General features: G+C 49.9%; 1 protein-coding gene across 1 annotated transcript in view; it reads left to right on the top strand.

The window, feature by feature from the left end:
- LOC118103181 (receptor tyrosine-protein kinase erbB-4) overlaps positions 1 to 16,462 on the top strand; it is a 186,708-nt gene extending 170,246 nt beyond the window's left edge. The window contains 7 exon segments of the mRNA XM_035149813.2: positions 5,157 to 5,312; positions 6,697 to 6,772; positions 6,873 to 7,019; positions 9,094 to 9,191; positions 9,275 to 9,445; positions 10,752 to 11,037; positions 11,903 to 16,462. Coding sequence (XP_035005704.2) covers positions 5,157 to 5,312; positions 6,697 to 6,772; positions 6,873 to 7,019; positions 9,094 to 9,191; positions 9,275 to 9,445; positions 10,752 to 11,037; positions 11,903 to 12,732 — 1,764 coding nt within the window. The 3' untranslated portion in view covers positions 12,733 to 16,462.
- Positions 16,463 to 18,100: the final 1,638 nt, after the last annotated feature.

Below are 18,100 nucleotides of genomic sequence, written 5' to 3'. Positions count from 1 at the left end.
GCGAGAACCAGACAAATTACAGGCATTACCGTGAAGGTTGAGAGCGGCGGCGAGCGCGTGGCCCCGCCGCTCAGCTGACTCAAATCCTCGCTGTTTGGTGGGTTCACCTGTCGGACTGAAGAGCTGCGGATGAAACCCGTCATTACCGGCCTCACGCCGCCTCATCTCAAACTTCACAGGCTCTCACTCGAGAGCTGGTAATTGAAGGCTTGGGCGGCGTGGTCGCCCTGCAAGGACGTTTCAGCCGCTCCACTGCGAATGTCGTCTTCTGCTGCAGAAAACAATCGATCCCACTGTTACGGCGCTTTTTCAGGTAACTTTCAGGAGTTAAAACTTGATGTCACTGCCTTTACTCCGACTGATTCCCACTTTTGAATTCCACTGCAGCGGCCAGAGGAATATTGACATTTGCTCATGTAAATGTGCCAGCGGGGGGGGGGGGTCTTTTATTGGCTGCACACTGACATTTCGGCGGGATCCGTCCGTCCCACAGGAGTCGAGAGCTCAGATACTCTTACACTTGCTCCTCTCTCTTGAGGGGCATGTAATTAAAAACAGACACAGGACATCAAGCGCTGACGAGTTCCAACACTGTTTTTTAAAAGAGAATTTCCCCGTCGGTGAGATGCACACACTCGTGAACACACACTCGTGAACACACACTCGTGAACACACACTCGTGAACACACACTCAGGTTGATAGATGGACGTGTTATCTCCTGCTCGGTGGTTACAGAACGGCTGCCTGCGGAGTAAATGGGCCTTCACCCCGACTCCCACGCCGCCATCATCCACCTGGATCGTTCGCTAACCACCCGAAGCACGCCGGGGCTGCGCTGTCGGTTTCTGTGGCGACGAGTCAAAACGCTGCACTTTCTTTACCCTGCATCTTTTGGTGCAGGAGGTGCTTATAACAAATTTCACCTGAGTACAATTAGAATGTGAGTGACTGATGAAAGAGAGGAGCGTGTGGACACTGATTGGCTCCTTCACACACACACAGACACACACAGACACACACACGTGCTTTGTGCTGCCAGCTCGGTGGGAAGGCCTTCCATTCTATCTCCCCCGCTGCACACGGCGCATGACAGACGACCACCTGCGCCACCTGAACAGACCCATTGTGCGCCCTCCTTATCGCGCCGGTCCCAGTTCTCGGCGTGCGGACAGCCCCATATTCCTCACATTGTTGCTGCCTGTTCAGCCGTGCCGCGGGCGGGGGGGCTTTTCACCGGTGGGGGGGGGGCTTTCACTGGGCGGGGGTGCACCACATGCTCTTATCGCTCCCTCCGGAAACAGACACCTCACCTTCTGGTTCCTGTGAGAAACTGAGCATCCTGCCTTTTTTCTTCCCAGGTATTCAAATAAGATGTAAAATTAAAAACAGAAATACAGAGTGTGCACACAGGCGTTGTATCATTAAAACTATTTCACCGCTGATGGCCCACGGAGCAGGTTGCCTGGCAACAAATAAGAACAAGTTGCTCTAAATTAAATCTGCAGCTATTCCTCGTTAATGAATGTCTCATGTTTATAATAAATCAGACAAATTCATCTGCTGAGCTTTATTAGCTGCTGTCGTCCATCATGTCCGTCCTCCTCTTCCTCCACTTACCGTCCTACGGCTCTCCTTTATACTCAGCATCTTTTATTCCACAGCTTGGCTCTCCCCCGCTGAGGTGTGCTGCTCCCTGCTGCTCCTCCGCTCCGCTCCTCCTTTCACGCCTGGTTTCATGCTCTTGTTTTCCTCCATTACCGTGGACTCAGATCTTTAGTCTTCTTTTCTTCCTGCGAGGGAGAAGGTGCTCATCTGTCACGGACCAGCCGTGACCTCGCAGGCCGCGCGCTTCAGAAAGCTTTTAGCCTCCGTAAACAACTGAGTGCTGTGCGGGGATGAAAAGAGGACGTGGAGAGCCGGTTGAAAACCAGATTTCATCCTGTATGAGGAGGAAAAACTGTCCCAATAAACCACGTCCTCTCACGAGTCATTTACAGAATGCTTACGACCTTATTACCAACATGTTACTCTCAGATTATGGACTGTGAATAAAGATGGACGACATGACAGCTCCCAAATACTGAAGCCAAATCATAAGCATCTCCCCCTGGTGGCGGGCTGCAGTATAGGCCTTGTATCTGCAAACTGATGTGCAGCATCTGTACTAAACAATAATCGATTCGGTTATTGTCCTAATTATTAGCTGAGCTCTCTATCATTGTGTTTTTACTTGAAAACAAGGAGGATTTATTTTCTGTTTGCAGAAACTCTCGGGGGGAAACGTGTTCGTGTTGCCGTGGTTACCAGCCGTTTGATAAACTTAAGTTTGATATTTAAAGAAGCCCCGTGGACCTTTCTCGTAAACAAACTAAAAGTTCTGTTTACGCTCTGTTTCTCATCAGATTCACTTTAAAGTTTGAAACCTGCTCTGAAATCCACATTTGTTTACATCCATGTTTCATTAAACTCCTCTTTATCTTCTTCACTACTTCCTCCTCCTCTTCTTCACCTTCCTCATACTCATCCTCCTATATGCCCTTTTCCTCCTCTTCTTCTTTTTCCAATCCTTCTTCAATCTCTTCATCATCCTTCTTCCCCTACATCCTTCTCATCTTATGTCTCCTTTACCTCTTTTTCCTTATCCTCATCCTCCTTCTTCTCTTCCTTCTTCTCCTCTTTCATCCTCTTCTTCCTCCTCTTCCTCAAATCCCTGCATCACATTAACAAGGCGGCTTAAGGGCGACTTTCGTGTGAACTTTCTGCAAACAAGTAAAACTGTGGCTTCCGCTTCGTAGATAAATTACCAACGTGCAAGTATTATATAAGAAGTTTTCTGTGTTTTGGGGAAGTTAAGACAAGATGCATTTCCCTTCTGTTTCCGTGCATCAACACATACATCATCTCTCGTCAGCTGCAAACATGCACGTTGAACTCCGGGACTGCAGCAGCCTCTCGCACCGCCTCGCTGTTTGAGACTTTACACAGTTTTCTCGAGGACCAGTGCGTCTCTAACTGATGGAGCAAAGAGCAACCTGTCACTCATACAGAGTTAATATTGTGTTTGGTTGTGCGTCTCCTCCGTCACCGGGCTCTGAGGTCGTTCACCAAACACTGCAGGTCTAATCCTCCACAGCCTCGTGATCCACAGGTTGAACAACCACAAATTATCCTATTCCTGCTCCGTTTCTACGGACGTCAGGACTCTGGGGATTTCTGACACTTAAGCAGCGTTAAAGCAGCACAATCAGCGGGACCCTCTCGACCCGAAACCAAGGCTGCCCCCACATCCTCCGCCGGGACGCCGGTGTTTACCGCCTGGAGTGGCTGAGAATTAATTGGCTCCTTGAGCTGCTGTACATTGCCCCCTGTCAGGGCGATGGCCTCCCCTCATTGCCCCGTCACTTTAAGTCTAAGTGTATTAATGGACTGTGTGGGCCATTGATTCCTAATTCCTCTCGACGTCGACACCGGGGATAAATATTGCGTGGCCCGGTCGTCTTCGGGCTTATTGTAATCAGCGTTGTTATTGATCGTCTGGCCGCACCCCCCCAGAAGTAATCTATTTTAAATACACTTTCAGTCAAAGGAGGGGGGGGGGGGTTAGGCCTGGTCCCTGCCCCTTGTTTCATGTGGGAGAGGAAGAAGCAGAGAGAAGAGGAAGAGACGCAGAGACAGACTGACACAGTCACAGTCAGTGTGTTCAGTGAAATACATCTTTCTTTTCCATAGAGGTGGTCTCCGGGTGGTCTCTGTCAGTGTGTGTGTGTGTGTGTGTGTGTGTGTGTGTGTGTGTCTGCGCGTCTGTCTCCGCGAGGCCGGAGGATGATGGATGAGGGCTCAGCCAGCGGCAAGCCAGACGTCGACGCTATCGATTTGTCCTCACATTCGTCTGGGGGGAGGCGGCGTGCGGCGGCTCGCCACGATGAGCATTTCAACACAGTGCGGCTCGATATTTGTGCTCAGACACACACACGCACACACACACACACACACACACACACACACACACACACACACACACACACACATACAGTATTTTCTCCATAAGTATTTCAAATGGCCGATGATTCTCTCGCGCCAGCAGAGCCTTGGTAGACATTTTTCATTGTCTGCTGAGTACAATGAGCGTGTCCCTCCTCGCCCAGGTGTTTTTATTGATCTGCCTGCAAAGTGGCATCCACTTGTTTAACATCCAGTCTAATACACTTCAACTGCTGCGGCCTTGTCAGTCCGCCCGCCTGCTTTGTGCAGCCGGAGAGGAGCGCGTACGTTTTCTGAAGAAAGGCCGACATGTGTGTTCATGTGCCCGGGAGCGAGTGTGTGTGTTTTTCTACTTGTAGCATTCCTGTGTGTGTGCACGCTCGCATGGCTGCAAAAGGGTTTTTTGTGCGACTGTCAAGGGGTCCTTGCTGCGTCCAGCCCATTGAGCAACAAATTAAGGCTGCAGAGCAAAGTTGCCATTCTCCGCGCTCAAGGCTTTGTTGTTTTTTCCCCTCGCTTGCTTTGCTCATCGGCTGTTCATAATCAACGTTAACAAACTGGAAGGACGGCCATTCTTCTCGCTGCCCAGCCATCTTGAAAATGGCCCCAATTATCAAGGACACGGAGGCGGACAGAGACGCAATCTCAGACCATGAGGGAACAAGATTACACTTGAGCTGCAACAAGAGGTAGATAGTGGTGCAGCGCACTTTAAGAGAGGAGAGACACTGGAGGAGAGAAGGAAAGGTCACGAAGAATTGAAGAGTTTCCAGCAGAACTGTTCTGAACTGTTTTCCTCACGTTGATGTGAAGTCAGATAACTGCGTCTCAGAAACCTCTGAGATTTGTTTTTTTTGAAATTCAGATTCAGGTTCTGCTGCACTCGCTCATCAAAAGTCAGACTCTGACTTTCTGACATTTCTAGAACGCTATAAAATCTGCCTGCGATTCTCTGCCTCTCGTGCACGGGATCCGTGGAGGATTGAATCCCAGTGTCCTTGTGGGTGTGTGGTTAATGATGATGACAGTTATGACAATCATTTTTAATGTTAGCGCTGGCATTTACCGCTTCGACGATCTCAGGCTGCTCCCGTTGTCAAATCTAAAATGATAAATGTCTCCTCGCGAGGATTCACCGTCTCCTCTCGCCTTTGTCTGTCTCCCTCTCTCTCAGGGGATGATGTACCTGGAGGAGCGGAGGCTGGTCCACCGGGACCTGGCCGCCCGCAACGTGCTGGTGAAGTCGCCCAATCACATCAAGATCACCGACTTCGGCCTGGCGCGGCTGCTGGACGCCGACGAGAAGGAGTACAACGCAGACGGGGGCAAGGTTGGTGTAAGTGGAGGCGTGTGCATGTTTTTTTGCAGAAAACCAGAAAAGTGATGAAGTGAAATATCAGTGGCAAAAACAATTTGCAGCTCCACCTCATGAGAAGTTGGATGCGATGCAAAGAGACGCGATTTAGCTATTTCCCTTTTTCATATCAGGCATTTTAACGTGAATCCAGAACTTTAAATGACGTGAAAATACTTCTTTATCACATCCAGCGTCTTGGTCTCAGTTTGAATTTTGCAGATGAACACACAGTTTCCAGCTTGTGATAAAAGAAGAGCAGAAATAAATGTGCTTTGTGTGTCACGGAGCAGCATCTTTAACATTTCCAAATCTGCGAAACTCCTGTGAACTCAGCTCCGGTAAAATACAATTTAGAAACACTTCATCTGAACAATGATGCGGCCGCGCCTGCACTCGGTTTGTTTTGTTCGGGGACCCGGGCTACATTAATCAGAGGCCCCTTCTCTTCCCCTCACTCGAGACTTACTATGCAAATTGTTCTGATCAACTGGCTTTATTAAATTGGCTCGTTCATTGCTGCATCTATTCCGCCGGAGGCCTGGAGGTAGCCGCTGCGTCTCGAGTTGGAGTTGTTATCTCCGGGCACGAGAGAGAGAGTGGGAAAGGAAAGTGTTTTTCTAGCCGCAGCCGTCGGAGTGATTGACTCCTCGCTGGTGGTCACTGATGACTCGGTGAATGAGAGCTGTTGTCAGCACATCTGCAGCTTCGCCGTAAAGACAGACGCCCACGGGAGGTAAATCAACGCAGATGGGAGCGGAGGCTCGCTGTCACGTTTCCAACCTGAACGGTTTTTATTTCCCCTCTTCCTGTTCATTTCCCTGAGGAGCACATGTGTATGCCATGCAGCTGTATTTTAAAGAGTGGTGTGTGCAAAAGGCCAGATAATTGCCTTGTTCACTGGGCTCTGCAGCGGAGGACGCCCTCCTACAGTCAATATGGAAATCGTATGGATGTTCGGATGCGCGTCGTCGTCCTTGTGTGGAAAAGAGAGAGAAGAGCTCTTTGTTATTGCTGCTTCACACTCGGCCTCCTCTTCTAAACCTATAGGCCATGGAGATAACGTGAGACAAATGGCCGACACATTCCCATTTAGCATCTTAAACAGGCGTGCACGCTGTCGATGATCCCCGGGGTGGACTGACGCTAATCAATCACACTACTTGAGTAATATCGAGCGGAGCAAAACTATGGTTGAAAGAGTCGTCGATTTCCCGATCTGGTCTCCCAAACACAAGATTAAACGCCGAGCCGGCTGTGGAGCGAGAGAAGTTCAGTGTGGAACCGAGGTTGAAATAAATATGATGAATGTCTTCTTGATGCATCGTAAACAGCCTCTCGTGTGTCTGTGTCTCCGCAGATGCCCATTAAGTGGATGGCTCTGGAGTGTATTCACTACAGGAAGTTCACCCATCAGAGTGACGTGTGGAGTTATGGTGAGTGTGTTACGTCATCAACAAGCCGCTTCCTTTATGTGCCTCCTCATCTCCCCGTCTTCATCATCTCTCACTGTCTGTCTTCATCCACCCCCCCAAGGCGTGACCATCTGGGAGCTGATGACATTTGGCGGCAAACCGTACGACGGCATCCCCACGAGAGAAATCCCCGACATCCTGGAGAAAGGGGAGCGCCTGCCGCAGCCGCCCATTTGCACCATCGACGTCTACATGGTCATGGTCAAATGTGAGCCAGCAAACACACACACTCAGACACACAAACACGAGCGTGGGGCGCGATATAAAAAAACGTAGCGACCAGGTTAAATCGTTGTGTTTGTCCGAGCTGCACACACATCAGGAGTGATGGGAGGGGGTCATAATTCCTTTCTCTTTCCTTTTCCCCCGAACAATTTGAACTGGTTTTCCATTGAGAAATAACATTTTGTGGTTGAGCTGTAAAGTGGTGATGATGTCCTGAGGTCTCAGACGCACCATCAGGGAGGCGGCTGTAAGAACAGGACGAGGCTCGGGTGTGTGAGAACGAGACGGACGGAGCACGACACGGAACCAGCTCCGAACGTGCTGTTTAGTTTTATTAAGGATTAAATTAATATCTCTGGATTCACTTTCTTGCCAAGATGAGACATTTAGCTAAAAGTCTTTAAACCATTCGTGTCCACTGGTTCTGCTCTGGCCCAGTTTATAGGTAACGTATTAATTATCTCTTGATCAAGTTAAATCCAGTCTGTCACAGTTAAACGCTTCATGTTTTTAATATTTTTCTGTTAAATGTGATATTTGAGCTCTGGAGATTTGGTTCAACGCTGAAACATGAAATCAAACCCGACAGAAAACAGAGAATCCTGTCGTCACACCGAGCTTCTGCTTCCTTGTTCCTGTCGTCTTCCATCTGGACCCACACACCTCCCTCCCTGCAGCCGTCCTGCTCACCCCCCCCCCTGGCTGGATCCACAGCCCTGGTGTTGGTGCACGAGGCTGCAGAGGATCCACCCTCACACATTTTCCAGGAATGGCTCCAGGTGCACGTGCCAGTCCTCGCTCCTCGCTCGGCCAGCTGACGGCTGCTCGGCTTTCCCCTCTGCCGGCACCAGGCTGGTCATCCTCCACCTCGACTGAACTCAGCGACTCGTCTCTCTCTCGTCTGCTGACGGCTGCAAATCTCTTGAAAAATGTCCTCACATCATCGTCTTTTCCCTTTAATGACTTCTCTTCCCCCGCACAAATATTGTACGTGTGCCATGAATCTGCTTCTATTATCGGCAGCTTGTAACTCTGAATCTAAACTTGCACTCATTGTGATTCACTGTGGACGAGGACGACAGCCGAGTGCTTGAAATGCCAAACGTGTTGAGAGGGAACGATGTGATCCAGCTCGGAACTCCACATCAAAACATATTCCCACGACCAAAATGTTAATCCAACCCAAATGTCATAATATCTAATTGTTTTTTATCCAAATGAAAAATGATTGCCACTGGCTTCTGACAGCTCAGACGCAATCCACTGAAGCCCTGAAGCCATTTAGCATAATAATGAAGCGGCAGCTGATTCGTTCGGTCCTGGAGGAGGAAATACATTTTATCAGACGTGTTATGACAATAATATTAAAAACGCTGAGGTCAAAAGGATTCCCTTAACTTACCGTGCTGCAGAAACGCTTCAGGCTGCTCCTGTGTCCCTGACTGAGATGTCATATGCTACAGTTCATAGTTCTATCTCCTTTTTTACCCATAGTGCAATGCTGCACTCAGGTCAACGGGGTCACGCCCACTTGTTAGAGGTTCTCTGTGTTTATAACATCCGAGATGTCAGGGAGAGAGGGAGCTGGGCCTCTTGAGTTGCTCTTGAGCAAGGCATGCAACCCTCACAATGCATCAAACCCCATAAAAGTGACTTCACTTTATTGTTTGTTGATACAGATTCCAATTCCTGCAGCTCACCGTGTGTTCTTTACTCCAAATCTTCAAATATATTACTTTAACCAACCTCTGCAGTCTCCTCCTCCTTTAGAGATTGAGTACACACACACACACACACACACACACACTATAATATCCCAGTTATTTGTTGAACATTATGTTTTTCTTTGAGCTCAGAGACAGACAACAATGACCGAGCTGAGAGAAAATGAATTATGACAAACTGAAAGTGCAGTAGAAGGTCAGAAATCATCTTCCCCAGAGAATGACAATAAACTGGACCACAGAATATTGAGAGAAACTTTAACAGCTTTGGTTTGGAGACTGTTCCTCACTCGGTGTTTTATTCACATCCTTTGTTGTGTGCTTCTTCCTCAGGCTGGATGATTGATGCAGACAGCAGGCCCAAGTTCAAAGAGCTGGCTGCGGAGTTCTGCAGGATGGCCCGTGACCCCCAGCGGTACCTGGTCATCCAGGTGGGTTCTCCTGAAGGGGTTCACTGCTGGAGATCTTTATAATAAGGCTTTTCTGGACATTCAAATATGTGCTTTGTGCTCAGGGAGACGACCGGATGAAGCTGCCCAGCCCCAACGACAGCAAGTTCTTCCAGAGCCTCCTGGACGAGGAGGATCTGAACGACCTGATGGACGCTGAGGAGTACCTGGTGCCTCGAGGCTTCAACATGGCTCCTCAGGCGTACAACACCCGGCCTCGGGTTGACTCCAACAGAGTAAGGAAACACGCAAACATGTGGAAAACGGATTCTTAAACATTTTACAGCCTTAGTTTTAAAGGATAGTCGATGAAAATGGCTTAATGTGGAATTTGTAACCATAAAACTTCCTCCCTACATAAAGTAGACATTCTGTTTTTCCCCTTTGGTCAGAAACTCTGCGTCCTCTGTACGTGCTCAAGGTGGCTCAGACTTTCCAATGCACTGATGATTTCCCTGCGCTAATGGCCCACCTCCATCATTTCCTTCACAGAGTGTGTGGCTTAGATCTGGACTCTTTATGCCGGGGCTCCCCAGGCCCCAGGTTTCATTACTCAGAGCGGCATGAGCAAATAATAGGCGCTCTTTTAAAATGCCGGGGCCGTTTACTAATAGACAATGAGCGCGGCTCGGCTGTTTGCTCTGCAGCGAGCACGCAGCTTCTGCACCTTTACCCACACGACCCGCCCGTTTGCCGACGGCTCTTTGTCCCAGATGAACGCACACGTACGTCAGAAACATACACGCTAATCCATCCAGGCTCCTCCGCGCTCAAGGTCAACACCCCCGTCACAAATTGAAACTCTTTTAAATACGCCGTCTAAAGCCCCCACACGTGCAGAGCGAGAACTCGCTCAGATCCGCCGGCTGGCTGCCTGCGCCGGGGGAAGTTAGTTATTCAGGTTGCAGCGCCGCAGACGCAGTCAGATACAGACGATTATCTAATCTGGGCTGATTCTCTCTCACGCTCACAACTTGAAAAGAGCAGCGGATAATGACTGGCTTTGAAGAAGGGATGAGCAGAGAAGTTCGGAGCTGATTGCGATGGAGGGAAGACAGTGGGAGGAGGTGGACAGATATGACCCCGGGACACTTCCTTCTTTTTTCCGCCTGTGTTTTGTTGCTCCGCTTCCTGTAATTGCTGCTCCAGTGCTTCAGTTGGTGAGAGTGCAGAGGAGGAGGCCCGGGTTAAACAGCCCACGGCGAACGAAGACAGCGCCACGAGAAGCCCTTTGCTGCACATGTCATGTTTTGTATTTTCTTGTGGGGGTTTTTGTTCTTTCTGAGGTTCAGGTGTTTGAATCGAAGCTCTGCCTCGATGCCCCTCACTCTCCCTGAAGGCTGATGACTACGCCAGCACAACTTTGAGTATTAGCTTCATCCTGCAGCTGCACCGCTTAAGTCTCACGTCTTTCGCTGCAGGTGGTGTAAACTAACGCTAACCTTTCCTTTATCTTGGCACCGCGCCGTGTGTTTGCTGAACTGCAGTCATCTTGAGTTTGGCTTGTTTTTAAACTATCGTCTTCTCTGTCTTCTACCTCAGAACCAGTTTGGCTATCGAGACGGCGGTCCAATCCCCGCAGAGGGCCCCGTGGCGGGCGCCCAAGCCGGTGTGAACCAGGAGGCGGCGGGTGGCTCGGCTTCAGCCCTGGAGGACCAGCGCTGCAACGGGAGCCTGCATAAAAAGAGCCTGAGCCAGACCGGGGGCGAGGACAGCGGCGGCCAGAGGTACAGCGCTGACCCCACCATCTTCCTCGGGGAGAGGACGTCCAGAGGGGACACGGACGAGGACGGATACATGACGCCGATGAAGGACAAGAGCTCCTCAGGTACTTGTAGCAGCTGGAATCACATAATACAGGCCTTGGACATTGAGTTCATTTTACTGAGCAAAACTCTTAAACTTCAACATAACCTCATCCCTTTCTATTAACTTCTCACAAATATACAAGGAGCTCGGTGCGGTGGAAGTAAAACCTCTGCTCTACAATCTTCTGGGCTGCTCCAGACACAAACACAATTTAAATGTAAAAACAAGTTCATCCTGTCTGAGCGGAGATCTGCAGCCTCGTGCACCTTCTCTCCGCTCTGCCATCAGAGGAAACACCGTCTCGTGTCGAGCCTTCCTCTCGTCATTTTCGCCCGTTCAACGCATCTCATGCCATTGATTAAAATTCCTGCCGAGCCGCTGCCGGCAGCAGTGTATGTCCGCCGCTCCTCCGCAGTCATGTTTTGCCTTTTATCATAATTCAGCCCATCAGCTCCGCTCCTGCTCCGGCGTCTTTGATTGCGAGCGGCTGGGAACATAACAAAGCCTGCAGCAAAATGCATCTGATGCAATGTCAAGGAGCGGGAGAGTGGGCAAAATCAATAGGTTGGCACCCCACTATTACAGCACTTGGAAGCATTGAGGGTCATTTGCCGGCATTTTCACCTCCGGCAGATGGAGCTTCTAGTGCCAAAGAAGTGCTGGCAAGTTGCCTGTCTGGTCCTGAGTGGCTGCCATTATCACCATTATCATCTCCATCTCCATCTCCTCTCCTCATTAGCCGTGATCTCTCTTTCTTCAATTTCCATTTCTGTAGTTTTACCTTCTCTTGATTTAATTTCTGTGTCTTCTTCTCTCACAAACTCCTTTTTCTCTCTTCTTCTCCACTTTCCTACCCTCCCTCCCTTTCCTGACCCGTGCTGCAGAATACCTGAATCCCATCGAGGAGAACCCGTTTGTCTCGCGGCGTAAAAACGGCGAGATCCACGCCCTGGACAACCCGGGCTACCACAGCACACCCAACAGTCAGCCCAAAGGAGAGGACGAGTACATTAACGAGCCCCTCTACCTGAACACCTTCCACAGCCCGGCCGAGCTGGGCCTGGAAGCTCTGAGGAGGAACGGCCTCCCTCTTCCCAACCAGCCTCCGTCCATCTCAGCCACCACCTCAGGCTCCCACCTCCCCCTCACCATCCAGACCAGCCTGCCGCACTACCCCCTCCCCTCGGCGCAGCCCTCTCCATCTGGCTTGTCTTGCCTCCACGGCCCACCGGCCCACATCCTCCACGCCCACCACATCGTCAAACCTGCAGGACAACCTGGTGGCGTCTCCGCCGCGCCGAGCCAAACGGGAGCGTCTGCCCAGTCCCAGTTGTGCCAGTCCATCGCCCTGTCCGCCGCGGCCACGCTCGGGCACAGCAGCCTGCCGGCGTACCAGGGCCACGGAGCCACGCACCCCGCCAGCATGATGAAGCACGGAGGACACATGTCAGCAGGTAAAACCAGCGGGAAGAAGCTCAAGGTGACCTTTGACAATCCAGAATACTGGCAGCACAGCTTGCCTCCCAAACCCTCGAACCAGGCGGGCCCTGACGGCGCCCAGGGGGGTTCCACCAACGCCAAACTCTTCTACAAGCAGAACGGACACATACGGCCGGGGGTGGCCGAGAACCCTGAATACATGACGGAGTTCTCCCTGAAAGCCGGCACCGTCCTGCCCCCTCCTCCGTACCGGCAGCGGAACACTGTGGTCTAGATCGATTCCACGTGACGAACCTGTGTTCCGTAATCTGCCTCCAGCCTCCAACAACCCCGACATCCTCTCCGGCTCCACCGTCCCACTCAGAGCGGAGCGCCACGCAACCAGAGCCGCCGCCCGACTCGTTTCAAACAGTGCCATCTGCCGTCGACTGTAGCAACATCAGGAGGAGGTGGAACCGAGCAGACCCAACCCACACGGCTTCACCAGATCCAGTCCATTTCCGTTCTGTAGATAGAGACTCCGAGTCACCGAGGACGTGAGGGTGAATCCCAGGCACGTGACCGCCACACAGCGGCGGACGCTAAGTGTCGTGTTGTCCTGGATTCAACTACGGACCTGAACTCACTGCCAGCCACTGTGGTGTCACATTCATCAGAGGAAACAGACCTTTTCTTATTTCCTGTTCACCGGTGTAAAGATCTGAGACCGAACCTTGTTCTGTTCCGTTCTCCGTCACACGTCTGGTTCTGGTTTAGTGAATGAAAACAGACGACTCCAGGAAGCATCAATGACTTTTTTGCAGATAACACTGTTGGTTCTTGAATTTAGCATCAAAACTCACCTCGTGTTTCTACTGTAACTGTGATTCTGTGACGGCCAACACTACAGTGATCTCTCCTCTGCTGTTCGTGACGTGTAACGTGCCCGAAATAACCCACGCAGGACGAACGCCATCTCCGCTCGACTCGGAAAACTGACCACAAACAGCTTTTCAGAGCCAAAGGGTGGGAGGGGGAAATACACTGTAAACATTTTTCTATGTACACTGGTCGCAGGGGGGGGAGGAGAGAGATTTTTATACACTGGGTAGTGAGGGAAGCTGCTGTATCCGAGTGACGACAGAGGGAGGGAGAATCCACGAAGACGGCACCAGCACAGAGAAAACACACTACTAATGTGTGTGTGTCAGTGTGAATGTGCATGTTGTGTGTGTGTGTCCAGACCTGCACAATATTAAACCATTATTATTATTATGATAATCACCAACAGAGGTCGAGACCAACGTCCGTGTTGTCATTAGAGCAAATGGCGTCAAAAAGATGTCGGCGTTCGTATCCCAGATAATTCAGCTTCGTCTTTGTAGAACAGGAGGAAGAAGAGACGCGTCGTCCATCTTTATTTATAGTGTTTGAGTCTAATGCAGAAAGTATGAGGTTTACTCTGAAGAGATTTAAACTAAAAACGTCTTGTTGCTGAATCACCGAGAGAAGATCTTAACGTTACTTCTCCAAGTGCAGCTGTAAGTTTCGTGGAGTTTAGTCACTTGTTCGACCGAGTTTCAGTCTGGACCCAACGTCTCTTCCTCTCTGCTCAGCCTCTGATTGGCCCTTTCCTCTCCAGACAGACGCTCCCCCCCCTCACTAGTGATGCCTCTGCGGGCGAGCTGCCAGTCAATGCTGCTAAAGGAGCTGGTGTCACAGCCATTATTTCCTCCGCCAAGCCATACACCTGACGCTCAGACGGCCAGATGAACGGCCTCAGAACCTCTGGAACCCTGAGCGAGTTTTACACTTTCCAGCCATTATCTGCAAAGCGTGGTCGCTGCTCTGACGCCTCTTCATCATCTCGCTGTGGCCGAGCTGTTTCCTCTTGTAGGATTATTCACTTTTGTGTATTTTTAATGTGTGTTCGTCTGTGTGTGTGTGTGTGTGTCTGCTTGTCCTCCCCATCGAGCACTTTGATCAAACTCGCTGGTAGAAAGGAAAAACACTTCCGCCCTTCGTTACTGAAATATTCAACTTGTTTATCCGGCGTTCAGCACGTCCGACGCTGCAGCAGGAGTCGGAGGAAGGTGCTGCGGCCGGGGATCGGCACGAGGACACACCTTCAAGGTGGTGCTGACCAGTTTCCACCGTGTCCTTGTGGGTTCAAACAGTATTTACAATGCTGCTTTGATGGTGTCATGATTATTTGATGAAGCAGTATTTTGTAGTCCCTTCTGCAGCTCTAATTCAGCGCAATGGAGACGGCATTTAATATGAGTGTGAAATATTTATAGCGTGTTTGAGCTTGTTTATACTGATGGAAGCCGCTGCAGAATCTGGGTTTCAAGTCAGAGAGCAGCAGGAAGGGACGCAGCACGTGGCTGTTTGTCCCCCGTCCGCCCTGAGTCACGCCGCGGACCGGGCCAGACGCTGCGTCGGGATCAGGAGTAGATTAAAAACACTGACGGGGCCGACGTGCTCGCGTGTTCTCCAGAGGACGCCTGCGCTTTTAATCGAATCCCATCAAGTTTGTCAGGTATTGTTTTTGTCATCCGAAGGCCTCGGGTGTTTTTTTGAAGTTGTTTTTCCTCTTTCTCGAAGCAATCATTCTCCCCTCTCGACTGTGTAATCTCATTTCTGGTTTAGAAACATGTTTTTGCCTCGGATCCGGGCCGTCTGTGTCACCTGCTGCTATTCGTCTCAGCCCCAGACTCTCAACTGTCTGTTGGTGGCAGCTCGAGAGCAACTGGTGTTTGAGACCCATCACTTTTTAATCCTTGTGTTGTTTCGAGTGGTTTCCTCTCGGGGCGCTGTAGCCGCGTGGACGTGAATCCTTCGATGTGGCCGTCGAGGCTGCGGCAGACGTTTTACTGTACAGTTCATTCTCACCTTGCATGGTACCCAAAGTGTTTTACTGCCCTCCACCTTTGTATCTCCTCATTTATGACCACATATTTAAAGTTCTGGATATTTTTACTGAAATCACAGCACAATCCGGTTTGTTTTTGTGTATAATATCCTATATATAGTCTCTTTAGCGTTGAGTTTCTTCTTTTCCATGTAATCAAGGATGTTTTTCTTGAAAGAAAAAGACTTGAATCGACCTGTTTTTTCCACTGACGTGTTGTTACTGTACTTTGTGTTCACATCTTAATCGCACAAATCATGGACGCCCTCCACATCGCCCGTGTTTAAAGATCCAATCAGTGTAAATGTACAGAATCTTTGGGATTTCCTCCAAAATTTATCTAACGACACTTCAACAACAAATGTGAATAGTATTTTTATAAAACACTGAAATGGCCGACGTGGTGAATTTGTAAATAAGGAGGCGATGCGTTTGAATTTATATGGTCCTGCTGTTTTCTCCTGCTCATAACAACCTGTACAAAGACACACAGGAACAGAGCTGTACATACATTTATGTAAGTGTACCTTTTGACTAATGGGGATTTGATTTTCAAAGTGCTTGTTTACCCATCCTCATGTGAATCTGCGTGCGGCGCCGGCTTCGTGGCGTCCTCGTGTGGCGTCCGGGGGAAGGCGGCCGGGGGGGCCGGTTCACGTCACCTCCTCATTCCCACTTTGTTTTGTCAGTGACGAGATCTCCTATTGTCCTCGTTCTCTCACCGCACCTGAAACCAGTGCTGCCAACTCACCCAGATACTGTTTCACCTTCTTTCTACTGGAAGTATTACTGAGCCAAGTCCGACCTCCTCCGCCTCTTTTCCTGAAAGGCAGAGCACAGCCTTTACAACTCCTTTTCACCTGGTTTCTGATTTGCATGCTGTCGGAGGAGAGGGCGTCTCCGCTGGCGCCTCCTCCTCCTCCTCCTCCTCCTCCTCCTCCTCCTCCTCGTTAGCTTACCACACTCGTCCCCTTATCTACTGTATCTCCTGAGTTCTTTGAAACCATACCCAAAGCTTTATATCATAGAAAAACCGTTCCTCATGTTTGTTACATGAATCTGTCAAAAGTATATTTTTAATTTAATATAAATAAAGATTGATTCGGTATAAGTTGCCGTGTGTTTGCTGATGATTCTGTGCGTCTGTTGTGTACAATTATTCAGGAGTGTACAGACAAATTGAAGGATCTATGATTTTGCGTGTTGCTCAATGACACCTCAGCAGGGAAGCCCTCGAGCGGCGAGCATCTCCCGCCTGCGTGCTCTCCACGCCGCCCCGCTGCCCGCATACAGAGCGGGAAACGAAAGCTGCGTTCATTGGCTCTAATGCCGGCGCTAACAGCTCCAATAATACAATTTAAACGATGGCGTCATTAACTAAGACGTGGAAGCTCTGGAGTTGCGCCTCGCCCCGACTCGCACAAGGTCAACGCTACAGAAGTTGCACCGGAGGCGAGATTTCTGCAGCGCCCGACACTTTCCTGCTTAAAAAGGACTCGCAGATGAGGAGCAGCTGCATCGAAAGGTCGGCTCTGCCCCGAACCCTCCGACGGGCCGATGTGTGGATGTAGCATTTTGCTCCGGTTTCTCCCTCGCCCCGTGCTGAGCGCCATCCGCTGTTTACCCAAGTGCTGCTTATGTAAACTGGCGTAGGCAACATCGTTTGCTATGCAGCGCTCCTCCAGCGGCGCCGCGCTCGGGCTTTCATTCCAATCATTAATAATACAAAACTGTCCAATGGCAGAATATGAGCTTTCTGAAGTCGCTGCTATTAATACTAATAAGGCGATGGAGCGCTTTAAGTAAACACTGTTTGTGAACAGAACTCTTTCTGTTGCTCCTCGTTCCTCCTCGCTCTTCCCTCCATTAGAGCTCCGAGACTCAATTAGCAGGCACATCCAGTTCCACCACGCTGATTTAGAGAGCGCACCGCGGTGTTTGCACGAGTACCAGTTATTTTCATACGCAGCTACTTATTTAAAATCTATATTAGGTCCGCCTGCTTAAATCACTGTCACAAGAATTATGCCTCCCATTTGCTGCGGAGTGAAAAACCTTAATTGATCCTCGCTCGCTCTCCTCCTGGTGCTGAACTCACATAATGGACAGATTATCTTGAACATTAAGCTCAGTTCTCGACAGGACTCCGCACATTATCACCCGCCGCAGACAGCAAAGGGGGGAGGTCACCGTTAATTTGGCAATCGCTGTACAACCATTTGTCAAAGTGTTACAAGTCTCCTTTACGGCCCACGGTTTCAGCGAAGCCGGCTAACGCCACCAGGAGACGGCGCCGGGTTCAGCTCCGCCCCCCGCAGGCCTGGAGCGGCGACACGTGCTCCTGTGACACCGCTCGCCGGCGACAGCTCGGACCAGCAGCGTGTCACCTTGATGACGGAGGGATTTACCCACAAACCCCTGCTCCATGAGCAACAAGGCGACTGTCCACGAGCTCAACGATTCTTCTACATGATGTTTTTATTATTATTTAGTTTTTCAATCAGGACGCCGATAAAACCCAAATTTAGACCATGAAGCTAAAACTGTAATTATATTTTCGTGGTCATACTTTAAAGGAGGAATTACTGCACTCATCTGAAATATAGATGAAATAATAAAGCATCATATTAGTGAGTTAATGTCGCTGCCTGAAAGAAATGCGATTGCAGAATATAAATATCAATGCAAGAAGTTTAAAAGTTCGTTGTTAACATTGTTATTTACAGGTTAAAATCAATAAGTGTAAATA

The sequence above is a fragment of the Hippoglossus stenolepis genome, chromosome 24, assembly GCF_022539355.2.
Source record: "Hippoglossus stenolepis isolate QCI-W04-F060 chromosome 24, HSTE1.2, whole genome shotgun sequence".
Classification (NCBI taxonomy): Eukaryota; Metazoa; Chordata; class Actinopteri; order Pleuronectiformes; family Pleuronectidae; genus Hippoglossus; species Hippoglossus stenolepis.
This window is presented reverse-complemented; position numbering and strand designations above follow the sequence as displayed.